The sequence below is a fragment of the Colossoma macropomum genome, unplaced genomic scaffold (assembly GCF_904425465.1).
Source record: "Colossoma macropomum unplaced genomic scaffold, Colossoma_macropomum, whole genome shotgun sequence".
NCBI lineage: Eukaryota > Metazoa > Chordata > Actinopteri > Characiformes > Serrasalmidae > Colossoma > Colossoma macropomum.
Window position 1 is genome coordinate 17,493,351 of NW_023494809.1, and position 26,385 is coordinate 17,519,735.

The 26,385-nt window shown below is 36.7% G+C and overlaps 1 protein-coding gene across 1 annotated transcript in view; it reads left to right on the forward strand.

The window, feature by feature from the left end:
• Window positions 1–1,741: 1,741 nt before the first annotated feature.
• The window catches only part of pip4k2aa (phosphatidylinositol-5-phosphate 4-kinase, type II, alpha a), a 48,823-nt gene continuing 24,179 nt past the window's right edge, over window positions 1,742–26,385 (forward strand). The window contains exon 1 of the mRNA XM_036558538.1: window positions 1,742–2,399. Coding sequence (XP_036414431.1) covers window positions 2,259–2,399 — 141 coding nt within the window. The 5' untranslated portion in view covers window positions 1,742–2,258. The remainder of the gene's footprint in view (window positions 2,400–26,385) is intronic.

Sequence of the window (26,385 nt, forward strand, 5' to 3'; positions counted from 1 at the left end):
AAATTTCTTTACAGTCGAATTGGCTGATGGCTGATTTTTGTTGGAAATAGTTTAATTGGCCAAACTGGCACTTTATATTTGTAAATTAAAAATCTCTTGCCCTTTAACTTTAAATAAAATAAAGTGCTACATTGAAAGTAAACGGTATTTAGCTGTTTAGCACAATGAATGAATAATGAATAATTATACTATGATATTTGGTAGAGGTGTAGCGGCAGCATTCAAAAGCCAAAGCGAATGCACTTTTGTCATGAAAAGGCAAACCAGATCGTCCAAAATTAAAAAAATAATTGGCTGATTGCTGATTGTCTTTTAGGAAGAACACGGACTGTTAGAATCCATGTTCCTGTGAATGAACAATCCAGGTCAACCATTCTTCAAATGCAGGCCCCAGTTCCCCCCATCTAAGCACAATAAAATGGATAAACTCTTAATGGATTACGTTATTTCCCTAAAAATAAAAAAAATTCTTGCTGTATCGTATTACTTCACCAAGTGCAATGTTGTAATGCCCATTCTTCAGTGGGCTTTTTCCTCTGCTGCATTTAGGCCTCACGTAGGCCTTAAATGAGTAATGGTTTTACATTGTTATACTTCACAATTGCTTTAGTGCATATGTGACCCCATTCACAGCAGAGAAACAGTAATCTAAGCACCTTTCTGGGTACTTTCTGAGTTCTTCAATGTTACATATAAGGAATGTTACAGGCACAGTACAGGGCAGCCAATCTGAACAGAGCTCATATATATATATATATATATATATATATATATATATATATATGTGTGTGTGTGTGTATGTGTGTGTGTTGCAAAAGAGTTGTCAATTACAGTTTAGTTTAGAACTCTTTTTGATGCCAGAATAGATTGTTGTTTCGCTTAATTACAGTTTGTTGACTTATTCCATAACAGTTATATTATATTATAGTACATTTCTATATTATGTTTGTACAAAATGATTAAATTCTAATAATCTTCCTTTTTTCTCTTATTTAACGTTATATTTATAATTATTGGGGATTTTGCTAAAATGTGTATAACAACATACACATTGTAACATGCACTGAATTTCTGTATTAAAAAAGTACGATATTATGCCTGCTAATAATATTGTTTGTTTTGTGTTTTAATATGGACATATAAAGAATTACATACCAATATTTGATATTACATATCAGTAATTGTAAGAATACTTTGTTTACACCATTTTACATTTGAATACTGTATGTAAGCTATAGCCTCCTGACGTTGGTTGTCAGATGAAATTTGCTCCCCTGTATTATATTATATATGTATTACGTATATGCATATTGTATATCATGCATGCTGCATACAGCTTCACTTCATATTGCTAGGTATTGCTATCGGTAACGTGGCTACGGTATTTGTTATATTATCGATAGTAAACTGATTGTTGGTATCGCCTTTCCGTCCACCTTCCACCCCGAAGCTGTGGTCGGTAGGGGGCAGCACTGAGCGGGGCCGGAACCCCAGCTAGCTCACAGCAGCTAAACACGAACACGAACAGATTTTTATATTTTAGCTGTACAGCGTCACGCCCATTTAAATCGATTTTTCCGCTTCCTACTCGCCCGTAACAGCGCTTCGGTCTGCTATTTTTGCGTAAAGGGACAGACAAACGTCAAAGAGAAAGGGAGCAGCTTCGCTTTTAGACAAATTCCTGCTCTCAGCTGCTCGTTAGCCTGTTAGCCTGTCAGCGCTGACTGCCTTGGTTACGCTAGCGTCGATGCTAACGGCGTTAGCGCCGGGTGGGACCGCTGTTTCGACTCAATTCAGATCAGTGCGTCTTCGTTTTCGACTGCGGACTGACATCAGTATGAATATTGATTAATTATCTGTCTTCGATGGAATATTCGCGCAGGATATTGATAGGTTAGTCAGTGCTTATTTGCTTGTTGGAGCTAGCCGGGCTAGCCAGCTAACTGCGCTGCTGGCCCACAGCTGGGGTGCGGACTGACTGCGGGGGACGCAAGGGGAGACCAATGACCGAGGATCAAAACAGAGTATTATATTGAAGTTTAATGCTCTGTTTAATGCCAGCTCGCTGTTAGTTAGTCTTAGTTTCAAAAAAAGAGTTCAGACGAGCCACATAATAGAGGTGGTGAGTTGGCTTCGCCCAGCTATGCCAAGTGCCAATTACTGAGAGGGCAGTCTGAGCTCCACTAGCTTTCTCCAGAGGACTTGGCTTTGTGCAATAGTTTATTTATTGCTGGATTAAGTAAATCAAAAAAGCAAGAATGGCTACGGCTAGCAGCATTGCTGCCTCGATTGCGAGTAAAACGAAAACGAAGAAAAAACACTTCGTGGCTCAGAAAGTCAAGCTGTTTCGTGCCAGCGACCCTCTGCTTAGTGTGCTGATGTGGGGAGTCAACCATTCGGTGAGTGGGTTTTTTTTATTGTAGTGTTTTTAATTCATTGAGGCATTTGATGAGCTTTTGAAACTGTAACGTCCTGCATGCTTCCTATTTTGGACATTCATGAGTCGCACAGACCTGCCATAATCTCTCTATCCTCTAATTGAATTATACTATAGCTCTGTGCCGCTGAGTATTTTGATATCTGACAGCAGTCAATAAGCCTGTTAGTTTCTGTAAGCTTGAATGTGCGCTGTCGTGTTAATGAGAAAGGCAGTTGTACTGAACCCGCAGCGTGCCAGTCGGGTTTTGGATGAAGTCATAGCCTGTCATATATGGTCATATGTGTGAAATCTTTGCTTGAATGCTCCACAGTTCATCTTAGCTGAAATCTGGACCAGTGCTGATTGTTGACATATAACGTTCTATATAAAGTCATGTTAGTGAGTCTATATTTGCTCATGCTTATTAGCTCCTTATCAGACGTCAGACTGATGCTGAAGTGTTGAGGAAGCTGTGGATTGTGTGCATGTAAGCTGTGGAAAAGTCTTTTTTTTTTCTTCGTGCAGCTTTGAATTTTACTTCATAAGCTGCCTGATCGTGTTAGTGTTGGTCAGTTTAAGCACTATGGGTTAATTCCCAAGGTTAAAAGGCCCATATCATTGAAAAAAGAGTTTTCCCTACGGTTTTGAAATGTTGTTGTACTTTGACATAGTATATAAACAATGGTGAAGTTTACAGGTTTTCAGTCCCCATATATGGAAACGTAATTGCCAAAACAGCTAAATTTTGTAATGAATTGTTTTAGTGATGTGACAAAAAACCAATGCATTGCATTCAGGTGTAATACAGGAGTGCCAGTCAGAAGAGAGGACTTTTACATAAATCAATCTCAATGGCAAAGTAGCAAACAGACTGCTGAGTTCCAAGGTATAGAGTGAGATTGGAAAATGGTCATGTAAGAATGAAATAGGTGTGATATAGGCCCTTTAATTAAGGTGAGAAATCAGAAGCTAAACATCAACTAGATTGTTTATTCCAAGACAAGTGATCTGTGTCACAGTGAGGTGGTGCAAACAGCAGTAGACCTTGATGATTAGCTCTTTTGCATTAGATAGTGCTTGTGCTCTGTATTTGTGATGATGCACCCAAAAAGACCCAGCAGGAAACCAAATGGTTACTTACTCATGCACGATTCATTAAAAATACCCACTATTTAGTAACCTCTATGCACGTACAGAAAAGGAAAATGAAAATGCACAGCTATGAACATTCAGTGAACATTGTGAAAAGGCATGTTTCTTCATAGCTACAGGGTTGAATATGATTGGATAATGTTATAGCCGTTACATTGTTTACACTATTTAAAAACAAAATGCAGCAATAAATCTGATTATACAGTGTGAATGCTGCGAGTAGCAGAAGTTTACTAGTACAGAACTCTTTCCTGAATACCTGTCACTGATTAACTCATGAATTATTTATGAAAAGAGTCATAAACCCATGCAGTTCAGTCAATCATCAGTCAAGATGTCAGAGCTGTAATGTGTTTCAATAAGGTCTTAAAACTGGTGTTTTAAAGGGCCTATGTCCTACAATATTCTCATTTGTTTTTTCCCCAAGGTCTATTTTTAACAGTGTTTACGTACACAATCAAACTATTTTATCAAACTATTTTATTTAAAAAATAAAATAAAGATTTTTTCATTGCATGGGCTCTTCAAAGTGTCTGCTCTTAAGTTAATTGTATTTCAGTGCCTTAAAATGACTGCTTTGACAGTTCTGATAGATTTGTGAAGTTGCCTTGTGACAATGACTGTTGTTAAACGTGATAAATGGATAAACTGAATTAATAAGACAGAATGTCATGAAATATTGTGATTCATATCATGAGTTATGAAAATGCCTTGATGTCGTAATGTTATATTTTTGCCATATCGCCTACCTGTAAATCCAAATATGCTAGCTATGTCAGTGCTGATTATTTAAGTGAACTTTTATTTTGTCTGTTGTGTGTTTATGCATAACTACGTATAATCTGTAAAATATTTTCATTTAAAAATGTGCCATTTAAAGGGATTTTTTATACATGGCTATTTTCTGATCTCTCTTTATCCCTTAGAATTGAACAGGTTATTTTGTTACTGTGCCTTTAAGACTGGAATATGTAAATTGGTTCTGATTGACTGCTGTATTGTACCTTATTCAAAAACATACTCATAGCTGAAACACTCCTTATAACTTCAGAGTGAATGGGCGGGGTTAAACAGCTGTATGCTGAAGAAGTGGATGTATGTAAATGTGATTAGCAGAAACAGTGAATTAAAAACAAGCTGTTTTTCCAGCACAGTTTCCATATATGGACTGGGGAGTGAGCGGCTTTGTTTGAAACTCTAACAATGTTTATCCACTATGTCAAACTTTCTAATTCAAAAAAAGTCTAGGGAAATTAGTCTTTCCATGAAAAGGGCTCTTTGGTTTAGCAACAAAAGTAAAGTTGCACTGATATCTCTACCAGATTAGTTGAGATATTAGCACTCAGGTGTAATATTGAATATTAGTAATAGCAAATTCCTTTACAATGTTTTAAAGCACAGTATTGCTTGCTGTCCACTGTTTTGTGGATCACATACAGCAGAGAATGATGCACGGCAGTTGAATGTTAAATTGCTATAAAAGGCTGTTCTTAGTTTCTAGACTGTAGCAGTTTTTATAGTTTTTTTCATGCTTCTGAAAACATTCACACAAAGTTAATGGACCAGTAAAAAGCCATTCATTTGACATTGAAGTCAACATGAAATCAAGATGTCACCTTTTTTTCCTTGCTAGTAGAGTCATATTAAGTGCAATCCATCATATCATTTGAAAGAATTCTTGTTTTCTTAAAATGTAATATCAAAATCAAGTGAGTTTAGCCCTGCCTCTAAAACAAATTTTTCTAATTTTTGATTATGTCACGGTGCACCAGTAGGTGGGCCAAAAAGCCCCTCTATATCAGTACTGTTATGCTGGTTTCATGAAATATATACGGCTCACTATCAGTAAATGCTTGAGACGAAGAATCGCAGTTAGTAATGGAAAGAGAAAAAAAATACAGCGCAAATAGTAACCAGCTAAAGAGTTCATTTGCAACTTGTTAACATAACAGTTAGCATAGGTTTATTTCTGTACTCTAAGTTTTTATTCAACACAATGTGCTTTCTTTTAGGTTTTGTATTACATACCATTAATCTGAAGTATGTTATATGTACCATGAATAATTCAGCTGAGGATTCTCAAAATTGAGTGCACTTAAAATATCTTAGGCGGTCTAACCTGTTACTTCTGTTGCCAGACCATCAGCAGGAGGCTATAACTCATCAGACTAACTCACGGACTCATGTCTAAGTGGCTTGAGGCAGGGCGTGGGTCAGAAGCTTCTATGTAATGCTTGCTAAATGCAAAGTACAGCTGGGCAGTTTCAGAATGGTTTTTGAGTTTTGTTGTAGCCCAAACCTTCACTAGTACAGAAATTAGGGGTGCGGTGATACGGCAGGTGTAATTATAAAATGTAGAAATTGGGCCTACATTTACTTGAATTTGCATTACAGAGTAATACAACGCTTGTTTATAGATGGTTACAAATGCAGTAAAATTAATAATTAGTTAATAAATGCAAGTATATTAGTGCAGTAAACTTAAAAAATCTGCTTTTCCAGAGTACGAAAGTGACATCATTAAATATTAGTTGAAATATTGGTCAAATTTAAACATTGATCCAATGTTGATGTTTTTTTGTAGCAAATATTTCCCAATATGGATATGATTCTGGTGTCATCTTACATCCCAAACAGAAATACACTACAGAAATTGTGAAAGAAAGGACAACAAAAGTCTTATCGTAATTTATTTTTTCCTTGCTATGCATTGTGCGTTGATGCTGTGCATTCGTCTGCATCTGTTGAAACTTTAAATCAGATATTATCTATGACTTTCCCATCTAATAGACAGAGACTACACTGCTCAAATGCATCTTTTTTTTGTTAGCTTAATTTATGGAAATGTTTAAATGTATGCCATCATTGACATTTCAAATTCCTTACCTCTTATAACCTCATATAAGTTTGATTGACACAGACATGATTAAAAAGGAATTCCCTCCTTTTTTTCAAAAGTTCTGCATAATTAAATGATTAAAAGAAACAAACTGAACAAAATCATTCAGAGTTGTTTGATGTGAAATGCTCACTTGCTTAGAGTCGTTCTGGTGGTGATAGGAACCAGATATCTGAAGTGTGTAATGCCTCTAGAAACTTTCTCTCATTATGTGAAATGGTTAAGAAAACACTACCTGATTGATTCCTGAGATATTGTTTTATAATACTTTTGAGAAGATTTTTTAAAAAGTTTTTTTTTTATAACATTAATGGCGGAAAGGGACATGCAGGTTGTTGTAAGGTAAAATAAACCATGAAGACTGTTCCAGTTTTGCCATCGTTTATCATTAACAACACTCCATATAAAAAAGCAGAAGACTTGTGTTGGTTCGCCGGTTGTAAAATGGTTATATTTGTGTTGTAGACATCATGATCCCTGGTCCTGATGGAACCGTAAAGATGTAAACATTTTAAATAATCGGTGACGTTCCCCTTTAATATCCAATATTATTGTTATTATATTTGCAGTCCTGAAAAACATAAAAACCTTTGATAAATGTATTACATTGTGATCCTGGGCTTGTTTAGACAACTGACAATGATCACCCTTAACAGGAAAGGGAAGAGTTTTGGAGAGGAAGTATGCAGTTATAGCTTTCTGAACTACGACTTATTCCTGGAATCTCAGCGTTATGAGTTATGAGTCATGATACATTTTGTGTTCTGAAAGTAGAGCTCTAATAGTTTGTATATATAATAGTTTTCATGCTACTGTATAATCATCAGTGCAGTCAGTGATAGACTTGTGAGATCATGTGTTGTATACCATCGTCTGATCGTGGCTGTCAGCGATTAATGATGCTATTTTGCTTCTGGTCAGAAACAAACTGGCTGTGGTTTGGTATAGTTTTGTAGATTTGCTGTAGGTTTTAGAAAATAGTTTTGCAGCCTATAAATTGCTTCTTACTAAAATAATACGAACAAATTGTACAGTGTTAAGTTAATCTAGGCAGCACTTAGTGTGGCCTTTTGTCATTATTCTGTTAGGTTGAACTTTTATTAAATTGTTTTTAACAATGTCGAAGTAACCATGATGTCAAAATCGTTTCGCATTTAAACCCACGTCAGTGTAATGTTTTTGCGAGGTAAGACTGTAGGTGCATAGAATGCTGTAGCCCAGTGCTTTTTTAAAGTATCTTTTATTGGAGACAAATGAACAAAAGCTTTCCACAAATACTCCAGTAAGATTTTCAGATATACAGACTTGTAAACAAAGCTAAAAAAACACAAAACAACCACCCGACCCCTCCCCTCCTGCCCCTTGCTACTGCTCAAGATGTTTCTGAAACCGGTGATGTTACTAGGATATATCCAAATGATCAAGTAGAGGCTGTTAGGTTCTGCCAAACTGACTGTATTATTTATTAAAGTAAATCTATTTTTTTCCATGTGTAGAGTCTGCACTAGCTAACCAATCCACAGATTAACTGTAGGAGCATCTTTATTTTTCCAGAATAGAAGCATCATTTTTTTTTTAGCTATGAGGAGGGCATAGGACAACAACTGCTGCTGGGAGTCCCTTAGATGTAAGGGTTGCTCTGACACTCCCAATATTATTAAGAAAGGATCTGATTTTACAATTACATTCATCAATTTTGGCACGGTGCTGTTTAGCTAACCCTCTCACATTAAGAATAAATAAATAATAGAAGAAAGAAAAAGTACTGTCTTGCATGTTTTGAAGACAGACGACATATTTGGGCTGATATACGACCTAGACTTCAGATTTTGAGACAAATATTATTTATTTTTGGTAGTAGTTATTTTTACAACTCCAGATAGTGAGACATTTAATAATATTATATTGTTGTCAATCGGCTCAAGCTTACACAGTGAATAAATGGTAAGTATGACATTACAGTTTTCTTACCACTCTTATTCTCTGACAAACCTTTGTGGTCTGCAGCATGAACACTATATAGTTGAACAATTAACTAGTAAATGGCATTTTTTTTTTACCATTGGATTAACATTTACGGACCCTAAAGTGATACTGACCAAAATTGTAATTCACAGTTTTTTCCCTTACCTCAAATTCAGTCAATCAACACTGTGCCTGAAATTTGCGTCTTTCGCTTTCTTGACAGCAGTTTCCAGCTGCTTCTACTGTTTTTAGCTATGTGATGTCTTAAGTCCATGTTTACACACTTGCATGTTTATAGAAAAAAGTATGTCATACAGTCAAAGAAACCACATAATCAAGTCTGTTAGAAATTACTTAAGAACTCCACCCTTGTTAGCTACATTAGCCTCAGAGCTCTAGTGTTAAATTAAAGAAGCAAACTTCGCGCAAAAACATGTGATCTGCTACATTTTGGAGTAAGAGGGGGAAACTGTAAATGTTGTGTTTGGACAGAATTTTCCCTCAAGTCTGGGATACCACATACTTGAGCTACATGTGTTGTTAGAGAAGTTCTATAAAAGCACCATAAGGGCTGGTCAGTGCAGCACATTGGAGTTGACATTACTGGACGTCTGTACTGATGTAGACATTAAATTGCTGCTAAAAGTCTTACCCAGTTGAACAGACAGAGAACATATTTCCAGAAATGAAAACTGCATAACTAAACAATAATGTTTTTTTTTGTTTCAAAACAACCTGATTGATGATTTTATGATGCTTTAAATTTTCATGATCATGATTTGCATTATAATATTTGTTTTTTCTGAAGTTTGATAAGCTCAAATATCAAATAACCACTGGTGCCCCATAAAAAATATTACCAAAAACTATGAGTACAGTAGTTTTATTTGTTGAGTGTTGTGCATTGGCTACTAATTTCAGTTAAACAGAACTAATTATGCACTCTTTGTATGGAAACTTGCTGTGGGTCAGTGTTCTTTAAGTACTGAGGATGTCCCCAGTACATCCTCTGTGGTGTAGTTTATCACCATTATTATTAGAAAATATTGTCATATTGCTCCCTCCTCCCAATCTGAAGCAATCAGGAAATTCCATACCTTGCAGAAACTAAAAATCAGTGCTGCTGTGTGATACTGATACCGATATATAGGGATGTGACGAGTATTGTGGTACTGCAGTCATGTGATACCTACCATGGGGTTGGCATGATTTTTTTTTTTTAATTGGCCATTGTATTGATCATATTGTGTAATATATTTTTTATAAAAGCATTAAGGCATTTAATGATTTTTTTTTCAATGCAAGGTTTCACATCTAACCTCTCTGAGAGACTTTGCATCTTAGTAATTGAATAATTAGGAAATTTTGAAAAATTGGTAGAATTCCTCTTCATTATCCCAGAGCTGCTTTTCTCAGTGAGATCACACAAACCTGCGGGCGGCCGTTCTTCTGAGGAGTTTTTACCTGCTTAATGCTGGATGACTGTGTATGTGTGTGTAGGAACTATGTGGTTCTTGAACCATAAAACAACTGTTATTAAATTGTTTTTAACAGTGTTGAAGTAACCACAATGTCAAAATACGCATTTAAGCCCATGTCAGTGTAATGTTTTGCGAGGTAAGACTGTAGGTGCATAAAAGGCTGCAGCACAGTTCTTTTTTTAAGTGTCTTTTATTGGAGACAAATGCACAAAAGCTTTCCACAAGGACTGCAGTAAGATTATCTGATATACAGACATGTAAACAAAGGTACAAAACAACGATCTGACCCCTCCACTCCTGCCCCTTGATGCTGTTTAAGATGTTTCTGAAACTGGTGATGTTACTAGGATATATCCAGATAATCAAGTAGAGGCTGCCAGGGCATCGGACAACAACTGCGGGCAGCCGTTCTTGTAAGTTTTTACCTGCTTAATGCTGGAAGACTGTGTATGTGTGTGTGGGAACTGTAAGGTTCCTTAACCATAAAACAAAAACGTGTAGTGGACTGAGCTGTTTATCATCACCAATGCACAAATCAGTCGCAACACAAAGCACTATACTGAGATGGTCAGTTTTTTGGGACAGTTTTAAGGGTCTGAGTTTGTTTGATGTGTTTGCTTTAGCCGTTGGAGGTATACCCGTATAAATGAGAATATCAGTATGACATTCTCTCCTGATATGTATTTTGCCATACTGTGATGAGCACAAATAGCGCGGGTATTTTAGAACACTGAGCGCCGCTTGCAGTTGCTCCTATTTTAATTAGTATAGTGTTTACGTGACCCCGAGCAGCAGTGGGCATGCACACAAAGCTATGGTATTTTATTGAGTGTGTGCCAAGTGCATGAAGTATTACCAAGACATTCAGTTCTGCTGTCCACATGTTTTTTAGGCACCAACTACAAGGTGCAAAATTGAATTGAGGATGATTGAGGAAAGAACAAAAATGAGGAGAGGCTGTAGGTGTGAACAACGTAAAACTTGTTTTATACAAGAGAACTGACAAAGCTCCTAGAGTGTGTGGTAGTATTTACACAATGAAGAATACTTGTCATTTTCAGAGAATTCGTTTTTTGAACCTTTGAAGGACTTAAAAAGAGTGAACCTTTTGACGGGCTTACAAAAAAGCTATAATAATAATAATAATAATAATAATAATAATACTACTACTAAGTACAAGAATAAGGCTCAGTATTGCAGCGTCAGTACTGTTTTGTTATTGTAATTACTATTACTTATCATTAAAATGTGCACTTTTTTGATGTTGTGATATACTGTTATTGTCTGAATAGTAGAAAATACTGTGATATAAATGCAAGTTCATATCGCCCGCCCCCTAGTTCCCATACACTCAGAAAACCATAACTCAGCAGCCTGTCCGTTTGAAATGCTGAAAGTGTGAAAACGCCCCAAGTTTCCTTTCTGGAAATCTGTACAGTATTGTGTAAGAAAAACAAAGTCCAATCAAAACAGAAGTAGCAGCGCTCAGAAGTGCAAGTTCATTAACTTTAATACAAACTTAAATAACGTGTGATGCTCTGATGTATTTGAAAAAGTTTGTGATTAATTTTTATCAGTGCTGCCCAGTGCTGAATGGGATGGAATGGAATGGGGAGTGTAGGAGGTTAAGAATTTTGAGAATTAAATGCCACTGGCCGGAAAACAGAACCTTCCTTATCTTTAAAGGCGCCTTCTATTAAACACATTGACTGCCACTCTCTGGACCCCAGCCACGCTGACACATTCTTCACTCTGAAACTGGGCCTTCGGGTAGATGGTGGAGGGTTTCGAGCTTTTCATTGCCCAGTTTACTGCTTTACTGCACACTCACCGAAGAAGGTTCAGTGTTTTGGAGATTGAGTGGAGCTCTCGAGTGCCTACGCTGCTGCCCTAATGAATCATGCATGCAGCTGTTGGCTCTTAGTGATTTTAGAGCACTAAACAGAGAGCGCCTACCATTCAGGCCCAGAATCGTGCCTGAGTTTTGCTGGCTTTTTTTTTTCATTTAGAGGCCAGTTTGGTTTGAGTATTGTTAGGGAATACGCCAGTTTCATGGTACAGTACGTTTTGCTATTTTTGCATCACAATATGTTTTCGATACAGAATTAGATGGATAATGCTATCATAACTTCCACAATTCTTTATTTCTTCATTTAAAAATTGGAAAAAAATGAATGTTTAAAACCGTGTATGGATGTAAAACTGTAGATAAAATAGGTGGAAAAATGTATGAAGAATACATATTGCATGTCATTCTGAACCAAACTTCAGTATCTAAGTAGTCTGTCTTTCCATAATTGCCCATCCCTATGCACTGCTGCAGCCAGTGGATTATTTTCAGCAAAGGGTCAGTTTTGGAAAACATGGAAAAAAAACATGGAAACCTGAATTTTACTACTATTGGAAGCGAAAAAGTTTGATGTAACAAATAAAATGTTTCACAGTTTCAAATGTTTCATTCACTCCACAGTTTATTCAGTCCATGTATGGAAACTAAACTGCAAACGTGGCCTATTTTGAATTTACTGATTTTGTGACATCACAGAAACAATTACATGTACGTGTATCCACCTATTTCACCTAGTTTAGCCCTGCCCATTCACATAGACATTATAAAGAGTGTTTAACCATGGTCCCATTATTAAGTGAAGCACAATACAGGGTAGCCAATCAGAGCAGAGCTCATTTATTTAAGGGATAAAGAGAGGTTGGAAAATATTCATGTAAAAATAAAAAATTACTCTTTTTGGTACATAAACCAAACAAACATTATAAATGGACAAAGGGGAAAAATAAAATAACAAAAATGTAGGATATGAGCATTTTAAACACACTTAATTGTAGCAGAGCCACTAATTGCCCTGCACCTGGGCAGTGCCACTGCTATAACAGCTTATCACTTATCTGAATGGCAAATATTTATTGGCTTGTTCAGATACAAATCTCTTCAAACGTAGCCAAAATAAAACGTTGACCTGGTGCTTGCTTATTTAAAGCTACACTATTTAAGATTTGGGGGTGTGAAAACCACTCTGGTGGAGTACTCAGTCAAAACTTGGTGAAGGATGTGTCTTCTGAGGATGTAAATGAATTATTTACTGTTGTTATCGTATTTACATCATTATTATGTTTATCTTGTTAATTTTGAGGCCTAAACATCAAGCTGGACCTTCTTTTTGAGTGTGTGCATGTTACGTTAATATACTCATTAACGCTACTTCTTTTAATTTTATCAAAACAGTCTTACGTGAGCATTGAATTATTTGCCAAATTGCATTATTGAAATAGTATTGAACTTTCAGTCACCTTGGCAATGTTTGCGCCATGCTGCTAGCTGTCACATACCATCACTGTTTACGGTGACCGTCGTTATATCGTCATGTAAAGCACATTGATTCATTCAGTGCAGGGATTACTGATACTTTTTAATGTAAAGATATTGAAAATAAATTGACAGATGGACTTTTTATTTTGAAATTTGGCAGCTGTAGTTGAACCCAAAATGCAAATGCAGATATATATATATATATATATATATATATATATATATATATTCACATGTATTTTATTTTAATAGGAAAGCAGTTACATATTAGCATTTTATAATATTAGTTATATTAGTATATATTAGTATAAAGTCTTATTTAGATTCATTTTTTGTTTAAGAAACCATTCCATAAAGTAGAAGGATTGTTCTATGGAGGAATCAAATTAACATGAGGCTGAAAATAATGTGAAACATAATCACTAGCTCTGGCTAGGCTAATTGTTTCTCCAGGTTGTGAGAATTAGGCTATCTGTAACCTCTCTTGCTTACTATACACAGATACCGCTCTGCCTTAATCTCTCTCTCTCTCACTTCTTTTCCCTTTGCTAAGTGCTCCGTGTTTCCCAGACTGTCTCTCGCTGGCTGAGAGAGTTGCCCTGTCTGTGTGTCTGGATTGCATAAGGAGTTTCTAAAATTAGCCAAGATCCAGCAGGCAAGAGTGTGGCAGTGGGTGAATGGACGCAACATTTCTTCACGAACTCGTATCTTGATAGCCATCGGATAGATTATTCTTTGTGCCTATTGCTGATAAATCTGGTTTGTTCTTAGAACCGGGGTGTGGTTTTCACTTGGAGTAACATTGAGACATAATTTTTATAGAAGAGTATTACTATTATTGTTGTTGTTGTTGTTGTTGTTGTTATTATTATCATCATCATTATTATTATTATTATTATTATTATTGTTATTATTTTGCATTACAGTTTTAAAGGATCCATGTCACTGAAAACCAAATTTGCCTTCCTTTTTTTAAAAACAAGAGTTGGATGTATTATATAAACATTGCAAATGTTTCCAAAACGAATGTTCTCTCCCCATATTTGGAAATGAAGCTGCAAAAACAGCTTCATTGTTTCTGTGATGTCACAAAGGCCAGAACATTTACATCTGCTTATACAGCCTACAGGAGTTTAGCGCCACCGATTCACACCAAAGTTAGAAAAGTCTTTCAGCTGGGCTGCTTTTTGCAGGAGGCACAATACAGGGCAGCCAGTCAGCACAGAGCTCATTTACATGTATCAGTCTTAAAGGCACAGTAGCAAGAACGGCCTGTTTAATTCCCAAGGATAAAGTGAGGTTGGAAAATCCTCAAGGAGGGAAACATTTGCAAGACAAATGCTGGATATGAGCCCTTTAACTTCCAAGTAGGTATATCTAAAAGAATAGTTCTAAAAGATATGCAGTGCATGTTTTCATCTGCTAAGTTTTACATGAATGCATAAAAACGAGTGTTTCAAATAATTTTGTTGGTTTTATATCCCAGAAAAAACCATATGCACACCATGTGGGTAAACAGGGTCAGACTCTCAATCTGTACACAAATATCCAAAGGTCTTAAGTGTTTATATGAGTTTTCTAAAAATACAGTTTGAGTTTTTCCACTCCAGTGGCAGTAAAGTGACCTTGTTCATGGTAACTTGTTCCACACTCATACTCATATTTAGGATGGCAAAAAGTAGAGATGAGCAGCATGGAAAAAAAAAATCACAATACGTAAACAGTTTCAAGGTGTTGATAAGATGGAGCAGGCACAATGCACCAGCAGAACATTTTAACATTTTATGTTTATTGTTCTGTTTAATCAGCGTAATGATAAAGCGTGACTGATGTGTAACTGTTTCTATTCATGGTTTTCTTGTTTAAATTGGTAGTTTGTGACAAACTGAATGAAAGCTGAAGATGGCTTTACACAGTGAAACTTGGATGTGACTACTTACATTTTTTACAACAAAAAAAAATTTAAGTATTTGTTTTTGATACACTATATTGTTCTCGCTGTACAGTCATCATTTGCAACATTTTTATTATCTTGGTACAGTGTTTCCAGCTGTCATTGCCTGCCTTTTTTTTCTGTGCCTTTTCTGTGTTTGAATTTTTTTCTGTGATGTGTATGGTAAGGCTTTGGAAATGAATGTTTAATTAGCCGTTACAGTTGTAGCCTACTTGATGCCTCACTCATTCTGTCTTAGAAGCACAAGAAGTTCAATGAGGAGCACATCTCTTTCTCCGCTTCTTTTCATCACGCTTTCATCCTTTGGATCCCAAATGAATCTGACCTCTGTGTAAAATTAGGGGGCATCAAGAGAGGAGAAAATGAATCTAGCTGTGTAGCAGCAGGCTAACAAAGTGGAATAAGTGCTAGCACAAGCAGCGGTTTAAACAGCCGTTAGCATTAGCTGGCTAGTTAACGAAGCTGGATACAGAAATGTTAGGTTTTGAGAAACTCATAATTGGCTCTGGAAACTGACAAAATGAAAAATTACCAACCTTGAGTTCTTCTTCTTGTGTTGAAGTGCAAATATACATTGCTCCTCACAGATCGAGCAAACGGTGACATTGGACTACTTTTTATTTTGGAAAAAGTGAAATTAGCATGAAGAGCTTTAGTTTTTCCACAGATTGTGCCCTCTTTGAGCTGCTTTTGAAGATTCTGATCCTTTTGACCTTCTTTGGTCAGAGTTAATGTCGCAGAAAAGTCGAACAGAGGCTGAATAAAATTGTTTAGCATTTTTGCCGTCTAAAAAAGTGCATTTGCTGTGCAAGATATCACTTACACACATGCTTTAAATAATTTATTGTCATCTGAATAAATCACATGAATAATTTGCACTTGGTGTTTAACGGCCTTAAGACTTTTAGACTTTTTTTGCTTCTTGTTCTTTGCGTATCAAGTAAAGACGGAACGGAGCAAGTTAAGTGGCAGAAATGTTAACTTCATTAATTAATTAACCTACTGTAGGTGCTATTGTTGTGAAGTAGAAGTGACTCAGAGCAACAAAAGCTTAGCCACAAAGCAGTAGACCACCGGAATGCATAGTGCCAATAGTAAGGTTTGGTGAAATAGTGGTTTGTGGCTGTTTTTCAAGGTTTAGGCTTGGCTCTTTGGTTACTCTTTCAGGCTCTTTCCTGTTCCAGCATGACTGTGCCTCTGTGCACAAACTCTGGTCCATGAAGACATGATTTGACGAGTTTAGTGTGGAGGAACTCCAGTGGCCTGCACAGGGCCCTGACCTCAACTCCACTGAACACCTTTGAGATGAACTGAAATGTCGATTGCGAGGCAGACATTCTTGTCCAACATTAGTGCCTTATCTCACAAATGATCGTGTAGCAGCATGGACAAAAATATCCACAGGCAGTGTCCAAAATCTTAAAAATCATTCCCAGAAGAAGGCCAGCTTCATATTAATGTGGATGTCCAGCAAGCTCATGTAGGTGTGATGGTCAGGTGTCCACATACTTTTGGCCATACAGTGTAATATAATTTCCATCTTGTTAAACCATCATTCTTTAAGTGTCTGCTCAGCGCATATTTTGAGCTTGTATTATCAACAGTAAAGACTTGGGGCAAAATAGCTAAACTTGTGTAATCTTACATGTGGCTGCTTTAAACTGATTTCACGCTGTGCAGCATTTATTGAAAATTGAATTTTGTGGTTACAATTAATAACCTACTACAGCCCAGTGGCATAGATTCGCTAAATTCTTTCTCCATATTCGCTGCAAGCAGTAAAAGACTCCCACCTTTTGTCTTAAAGTGGATTTTTTTGACTGTATGGTGGCAGGCTATGAATAGCCTCATATTTGACCTTCACGTTTGGAACCCAGTTGGCCTTCTCCCAGAATTGTAATGGTTCATTAGGTTACACAAACATTGACTTTGTTTAGCTAGACTTCTATAACCTTTTCTGCAGTGCTTGCTTTTATGTGGTTTTGCCTCAGTTGAAATGTGAAGAATAGCTTACGGTTTGTCTATTGAATGAAAAAGGTTATTTGAGTTAAAGACATGATGTCATTCTTGTGCTTCTGCTGTGGTTATTCAGACTTTGGTGCAAGATGTACTTGAGATTAAACCAGAAGTGAACACCGATGTGATGTCCCATGATATGGATTCTGAACTTGGATTTTCCTTCAGAACATGATTTCTAGAGAAAATGCATTGTTTTTTTCTTGTTTTGATTAACCCATTAATGTCCATGTTAGAGTTGCATGATATGAACATAAAGTGAAGCTGTTTGATGTTGTGTTGATGATGAGAAATGCAATACTTTTTTATTCTATGATAAAAAAAATAACAAATTGTGAATACTCCAATTCAAATGCATATGTGAATTTGCCAATAAAAATGAAAGTGAATTACAGCAGCTTACATAGTTCTAAGAAACAAAACATGCATTTTGCTTCTGTTATTACTTGACAGTTGGGAGTAGGCTTCTTTTTTTTTACATTATTATTATTATTATTATTATTTCTGCTATTCTTACTTGGTATATTACAATATCGTAGCAATATTGTTAGAGCTTATGTTGCCAACCCTTGGTTTAAACACCTAATTTATGACCTTTGGCCAAATAGCATCTAATAAGAAAGAATTACGATAAATATTATTGTCCGGTTGTTAAAAAATATTGTTATATATTTGAGTTTATATCACCCACCATCACTTTAAACTCTAACTTACAAGAAAGTGCAAAAAATATAATTTTGACCATAAAGCATCAGAAAATCAGAAAGAATAATGAAACTCATCTGTTCTTGCTGTTTAACTAAATGCAAGAGAGTGTGTAGCGTAACACACTGCAAGTTTGAAGATGTGCTCTCTTGGCTTCTTCCTGTACCGATAAGGATGAGCATGCAGCCTCTGTAGCGGAAAACCTGACTTTGCTGCCATGGAAACAAACAGGAAGTGGTTGTATGAAACTTGGCTGGTGAGATGTGTGCACAGAGATAAGTGCTGAGTTTGCACTTGTTGAATAAAAAGGGGATCATAGCTGCAGGCCAGTAAGCTCTGGATGCACAGATAGGAAAATACTGAACTGATGCTGACTGCTGGTATCAACTGTATCTGGTGATATAGATGTTTTTGGTTTCTTACTTTTAAGCAGAAATATGATAGCAGATCATATAAAACAGGTTCAGCAGATCTCCTTTATGAACATAAAAGTAGTAAAAGAAACACCAAGTCCTGAAATGTGAATACACAAGGATTAATTTGGTGGGCATGTATATTTAAATAGTAATTCATAAGATAAGTTAAGTTGTGATGTACATTAGTGGCAGCAAGAAAATTTAAATTGCTTAGAACAACAGTGCCAGATTTTACATCCACAGGTTTATACTAGTTAATGCTGCTGGCTCACTGATGAAGATTGTTTACTTTGTGTAGCCCTATGCGAGTGTGTTGCATTGTTAAAGACATGACTGAGAAGGCAGATGTAGCATAGTGCAGCTGTATCACTAACTAGGCTTACTCTATCTGATGTTAGCTAGATCCAGAAACAGTGAAAATATATTTCTCTAACAAATAACATGTTGGCATATCATCCTCTGAGGGGAAAATACCTCATGTAGAGGACAATGAGTCCTCATCAGCATCCAATGTGACACTTCAACGATGCAGCCAGGATATCTCTGCCATCTCAGTGACGTCTTTAACAACGTATCCTTGACAACGTGCTCACGTTTTAGGGACTCAAGTTTTGGAGTAGAAGAGTATAACAGCAAATGGGTATAATGAGTAAAACCGTTGCGTGTCACTGAATTAACTTTTCTCTGTCTTCCCATGATAGAACATAACACATACCTTAATACTGATTTCAGTATTCAAATACTGGCACCTCAGACAGTTAACCAAGTACTTGAGTACACATCCCTGTTCAGAATCTGACCAAACAGGCTGCAGGTCAAGCATTATTTTATATTAGTTAACTAATGTGTCCATTTCCTGTTTTTGTATGTGCAAAGTAGGAACTTGGTAATGGTTACTTAGTTACTTAGCAACTGGTGCTTAGTGTGATGATGAAGTTTTTGTGGAAAGAAACATGTTATCACAATCACAAATTACAACAAGGGTAGAGCACTTCTCAACTGATCATATTGTGTTGTTGGTTCTTACTGTTGTATAGTCGACCCTGCGCTACACATATGGCAGAATAAGACTTCCTCACTTTCCTTACTTTAATTTAGGGGATGCAGGTTAACGACTGTGAAAGTGGTTCACCTCATGAGATTGTCATGGGGTTTTTGAGCTCTTTCATACTAGTTCAGCAGTAGAGCTGTCACTGACAGAGAAAGGTTATTCTCCTTTGACGTGATGCTTGTTGTCACCTTCACTGGCTTCAGGGTCTTAACCACATCCTCTGTCCTCTTCACTGTATGTGTATATACCACTTATCGCTTCACCTTACTTTTGAGTTTGACTCCATGTGGTCCAGAAATTTGATTACAGATTACTGCTTTTGTATAAGTATTAACGAATGCTATAGCACTGATGGGGTTATTGGTGCTCACCAGGCGCCATCAACTATACGTGTGAATACACCAAGTTTTACATTCTCAAGAAGTGTAATTGTGATTTGATTAGGAAGTCATTTATAGCCAGTTAATTTAGATCAGAACAATTCAAGTGTTACTGAATGCTTTAAATTTTATACTGGGCCAAGGACTAATGCCCATATAATTCTGCAGAAATGTATAAAAATAGTGTTGATTGTTGCTTAAACTAACCCTAAATATGGTTTGAACTGTCAAGTCTATAAGGCCGTATTACAGAAACTTCCTATCTTTTTGTCTTATCTTAAAATCTGACAGATCAAGATAAGATTTTTCACAAATTTGTATTGCAGAAGCACATCTTATCTTGATTTAGGAATTTTGTCTTACAGCATCTTATCTCAAGAAATCTTAACTTGCGCAATCGAAGTTGACAGTCAACTGTTATGTCTGTTACTTAGCAACCGACCATACCCGCACAGCTGAAACGTAAATACGTGAAGTAATCAAGCTAGTTAGCCAGACAGCTGGCAACTGTTACTGTTGTGAAAAGGTCGAACTAAGCCATGATCACCTGAAAGTTAAGAATATTGTGGCAGCGCTTTGTGCTGTTTTTCAGAGTGTCGCCACTCTCCAGTTTCAGTTTCATTTCCCAAACAATTTAGCAGACCGAGCTAATGTTATTCCTGCTAATAAACAGACACACCTCTCACTCTCCTCATTATTCACGGCCATCACTTTAATATTTTATCTGACGAGTTTTCATCAACATTAACACATGAAGGTAACAAGAGGGGACGGTGGAGATCATGTCTGCCATGTCCGGGGTTTTTGAGACGCTGTTAGAAAAATACTCAAGTCAAAGCACCATTTTCAGTGTAGATGAATGTAACGTCATTATGCTAGCTATAGTGAACTATGCTGCCTGTCACTGCACAAAACAATAGAAACAGATGGGTCACAACAGGAGTTAAGACAGCTCTGGGGTTGTCTTAGTTAGGACAGAATTTAGGGAATTTTGACTAGTTAGGATGTTTCTGTAATACTGTTTTCTTATCTGGAGTTAGGATAAGATTATGAACTGTTGTTCTGTAATAGCTTCTGTTCTAAATACAGTCATAACTAAATTTGTCCTGGTGACTAAGAAGGAAAGATAAGATTTCAGACTTTCTGTAATGTGGCTCCTGGTCTTGATTATTAGGGCTTAAAGAAAGCTATTGGAAGTTGATTGAGGAAATCTTTCTGGTTGTCTTGGCAAAGACGAAACGGTTTGAGTTAACACCATATTTCATAAAACCAACCCCAACATTTCCATTTCTGTGCTTAGAGCCTACTGTGACCAAATGTTAGGTCTGTTTTGTGGTAGGGGAAACACTGGGATTTCCAGTCAACCACTGAGAAGGAAAACAGTGTCAAAAATGTCAAATGATATTAATTTAGAGCTGTGACCTTTTTAGGTGACAGCACTGGTGTTCAGCACAAATTTAGCATCACTCAGAGGAATACATTTCAAAACTTTTTTTTTTTAATTCAAAAATAGACAAGGGAGGTTTTTGTGTTGGATGAGTAACATAACAGAGACTGCCTCTTTACATAAGCTAATGAGCTAAAATGACAGCTGATCAGTACAACACTGGATGCCAGTGAGGTTACAGTTTTTTTTTTTCCTATTCAGTGGATGATGTGCCAACATGTTTTTTTTTCAGAGAAATATATTTTAGCTGGATCTAATATCAGCCTAGCCGTTTCTTTACTGATAAAGCCCATGCTGTCTCTGCTTTTCCAGTTATGTTGTTAACAGTGTGTCATTGGAAATACGCTCACATTAAGGCACATGTTTTGGAGTAGCAAAGTATAACGTATCATGTTTTACTGAACTGTTTGTTTATATATTTTCTCTGCCTTCTCGTAATGAAATGTCACGAATACCCGAATAGTGATTTCAGTATTTAAACACCGGCAGCTCTAAAGGTTAGCTGAGTCCTCAAGTACCTGTGCACACCCCTAGTCTGTATTCATTGTTATTTATGCTGCAGTGCTATTTGAAGAATCTGTCATATGTTTTGAACTCTCTGTCCTTCCTTGTCCATGGTAGGACCTTTTGAGCAGCTGTTTGAGGGGTTGGGGTGGTGTGGAGTAGAGGGCGGTACCATGTTACAGCATCTCTTGAGCTTTCCTGAGTGAAGTTCCTTGACCAAAAGCAAGTGAAGCAGATAAAGCTCTCCAGCAATAGGTCAACATGCAGTTCACCCTTGAATCAAACCCTGGTCATTTGGCTATTAGCACACTCCTCCAAGCAGGTTTTGCTGTACTGTGACAATGGATATTAGGGGGAAAAACAAAAAGAAAGGTTATGGCACCTAGTGCTTTTAAAGGAACTGTTTGGTGAATAATCAAATTTACCAAATTTTCCTCTTACCCCAGAAGTTATTGATCAGCCAAGACATGTTTGGTCAATTAACACCACAATTGTGCCTCTTTCATTTAGAACTGGAGCTATGAGGCTTATGTTGCTAACACTGGAACTAAATTGTAATCTTAATAGTCTAAATTTCTGTAAAAATACATCCTTAAAAATGCTGTCAGCTTGCTTCTAAATCTTCATTAAGGAGAACACTGGTATGGGCAGCCAATTCGGACAACACCAGGGCGTGGTCCACCCAGAATTATTTAAGTTGCCAAGCTTATAACTTACTACTGTGGCCTATATTTGCTACTAGCAACTAGTTAACTAATATCCAGCACTTAGTACAATTATTTTGTGAATATCCGATTTTACAACTTGATTCACAATCACTGATTTCAATCAACACATTTTCTGTGGCTTTTTAAATATTTCATTAGTTGGGGTTAATGCTATATGAATAGTGCATGGAATCTTAAATATGGGAATATTACTTGCGACCTTTAATGACTAGTTAAAGGGAAAATCAATAGATTTTTTTAAATTTAAAGCGTTCTGTAATTCTGAGTAGTTTTAAAAACGTAGTTGCAGTGGTGGTGACAGGAACCAGGCACAACAGAAATATAACCTTTTTGTTTACTATCCAAAACTACCAGCGAACCTACATGTGCCTTAAATGTCTCAGGCATAAGGTAGCATATTCATGTAATGTAATAACTTTCTGTGATGTATCTTTAGAGGCATTAAAGTCTAGTCTAGAACGAGCATTTCACATTCACTCAATGACTTTGTTTGCATCTTAACCGTTTAATTATGCTGAAATTTTGAAACATTGGTCAAAGTCCTCTTTAATTGTAGGGTCCAAAACTGTGATAATGATCGTATATTGACTCAGCCCTGCGGAATAAACAAGAAAGAATCAGCAAAGAAAGAGCTGCAAATAAAGAATCAATAGGGCTACTGCATCTTACAGTGTGGTTAAGAGCTGCTGAATGTGTCAGGTAAATGCTGGAGGTGGTGAAGAACAAACTGAGGTATAATTAGATTTTCAAAAAATAGAAATATGTTGGTGTTATTGCTAGCCCACAATGGGTTGAGCTCTCACAGGGCCTGCAAAAGCTTAGTGGCTGCTTGGCATCATGCCAGCCAGTAGCAAAGCCTCAAGAGGAGCCACACCACTTGCTTATTTTATGACTGGCAAGAATAAATCCAGTACTGCTCTATCAGTACATTGTACACTAATGCTTTCCCTACTTTAACACGCCTAACTCATCATCGGCTAATTGAACTTTATACACTGGAATAATGAGTGAGAGAATATAAGGCATGCAGATTTAGTCCACATTAAAAACACATTTGTTTAGGCTAGCATTTTTTTTCTTCTTTAGTTGTAATAATTTCCTATAGAAAATGAATGGTGTAATGTTGATAAGAGTCAGTTGTAAGGACACCTCTCACACTGACCCTCATAGGCGTTATATATATAGACTCTTACACATATTGGCACGTATTAGCAACCACCTGGAATAACCATAGCAGTGGCCTAGCAACACCTTAGTAACCACCTGGAATAACATAGTAATGGCCAAGCAACACCTTAACAACCTCCTAGTATAGTATAGCAAAATAAAAAGTGCTGTTTGAGAAAAGAGGATGGTTCTTATTTTTAACTGACATTTTCTAACTTTTTGACTTAACTGTTTCCAAAATTCTAGCAAATCCCACCTCCCTTAGTTACTGTTGCTGTATCTGTGTATCTGCTCAGTCTGCCTAGAAGGATCAGTAGCACTTGGGCTAACAGACAGCTAAAGCTAACACTGAAGCCAAGAAAGCTCATCTTAACATTGTTCTGTACAATTAAGAAGAACATGAAATTAACAGTCCTATATAATGGAAAATGTTCTTTCTTTTTCTGTAACATTTTGAATGAATTGTTTTTGTGATGTCATGAAAACACACATTTACTCACATATCTGTCTATCTGTGTCTCCCTCTCTCTATATATATATCAGTCCTAAAGGCACAGTAATAAAGACAGCTCCACCCTTCAAATGATCAGGATAGCGTGAGTCAGACAATATATGTCTCGTAGAGGGGAACCACCGATTGTATTGAAGTTCCCCATTAATTAAAGGAATAAGAAGTAATGCTTTGCTCTAGAGAAACTTACAGAGTCAGAATTGTTCACAGTGGTGGTGACAGGCACCAAATATCTGAGGAGTTTAACTCCTCTAAAAGCTCACTCACAGAAAGTTATTACATGAGAAGGTTACGAATACACTGCATGATGTCTGAGTGAGTTTCTCTGCAAGTGAACCATTTCACATCAAACTAATCTGAATGACTGTGGATATCTGAAGCACTAAATTACACAGAAGTTTTGAAAAGTGGGTGGAATTCTCCCTTAATAATGGCTTTCCACTATTTCTTATGCTAATAATTCTGACTAATTTTCTACCACCACCGTTCTCACTGTAGCTTTGTACTGAGGAGTTTGTTCTGTGAGGTTTTTCTTTTACTTAACGAACATGGAGGCAGATATGAATGGCAGAGAGGTTTGTCAGTCATCAAGTGGACTGCTGCTTCCAAACAAGGAAAGAAACAAACAGTTATAAAATGTACTAATAAAACTAGGCTCTAGGGTGGCTGCTCCTACTGTTTTCAGCGACGCAGTGTTCTTTCTCAGCTTTGTTAGATCACATTCTTTACGTATCAGAATAAAATCATAACAGCAACGAGACACTACATTATTAATGGAGAAGGTTGGATTAAGCAGCACTTTTTTGCATTAATCTTAAAGGGTTAAAATGAACTAGAATCATATTTTGTTGTTTTTAATTATTGTTGCAAACCACAGCAGCCAAAAAAAGTGGTTGCCACAGGGATGACCAGAGGGCACGAAAAGGTTACAGATTGCTTAGAACTGGTTGCCAAGGCAACTGGGCAGCCATTAATGTTGTGCCCTGAGTTTTAGCCTAACTGGAGCTCAGTGATGCCAAGCGCAGTTTCTTATTATTTTTTTAAGAGCCTGCGAGTGAGTCACTGAATCCCTCGACCAATACAATGAAAGTGCTTTTCTTGATCGCAGTTTTACATGCAAAAATTTTATTACCACAGCACCGTAATAATCTCCTTCATTAAGATTTTATTGCTCAGCGCCTTGGTAGTGTTTCCATTGGAGCACTATGGTGCTAAATGAGAGTGGGTGATTTTTAACTGCGTCACTATCGCAGTTATTGTTTCGGTTCTTGTCTTAAAGCGGTTCATTGTTTTATCAGAGACATCGCCTTCTGACAGCCAGGACTCATCACTCACGCTGTATCATTGCGCCTGTCCCTCCAGGGCATCCAGAGAGAGAGAGGGAATGAAGGGAAAACGATTCCGGGCTTTGATTTGCAAATTACACTGTGGCAAAGGCTGAGTAGACAGATAGCGGAAATGTGGCTATGATAACCACAAGTCAACTGTATGGGCATTAACGATGCTCCAGCTATTTAGGATCACATATTATCTAGTTGTGATAAGATTCTCCCTTTTTGGTTCACTCACATTGAAAACAGCATGTTTTGAAGCGCCCATAGCAATAAAAAATGTAAATTTTCTTTGTTTTTTTTAATGTATGTAAACGTTGCTAGTTTCATGAATCATTCAGTCCATACAATGTGTTTATTGGAACTAAGCTACAAAACAGCCCTTTTTGAGTATTTTTTGAGGTCACAAAACAAAGTGTTCATTTATATCTATCTGTCCAGCCCTGCCAATTCACTCTGACGTTGTAAGTAGTGTTTCAGTACAGACTGAACAAGACACAATACACGGTAACCAATCAGCTTATTTATGTGTTGAAGAGCTCTGGTACCCTGTTGGATTGACATGAATACAAACACAAGGAGAACTTGTTGGATTATGCTGGATTATTTTTTTTATTAAATGTAGGTTTGAGCCTGTTGGGTCATTTTATTGGGCCATTTCCGCAGTACTGCTGATAATTTATTCACAGGTATTAGTGTAAAAAAACATGAATACAGACATTTGCAAAAGTTTGTGCACCTCTGGTCAAATTATGTTTTGTTGATTGTACTGTTACTGTAACACAATTACTGTTTATTTGCTGAATTTAACATATTGGGGAAAAAAATCAAACAAAAATATATTTAGATCATATTTAAGTGTGTTGCCTGTATAGGATATATTCCCTTATTTTTACAGAAAATCAACAAAACATGCCATTAAACCATGGGTTTT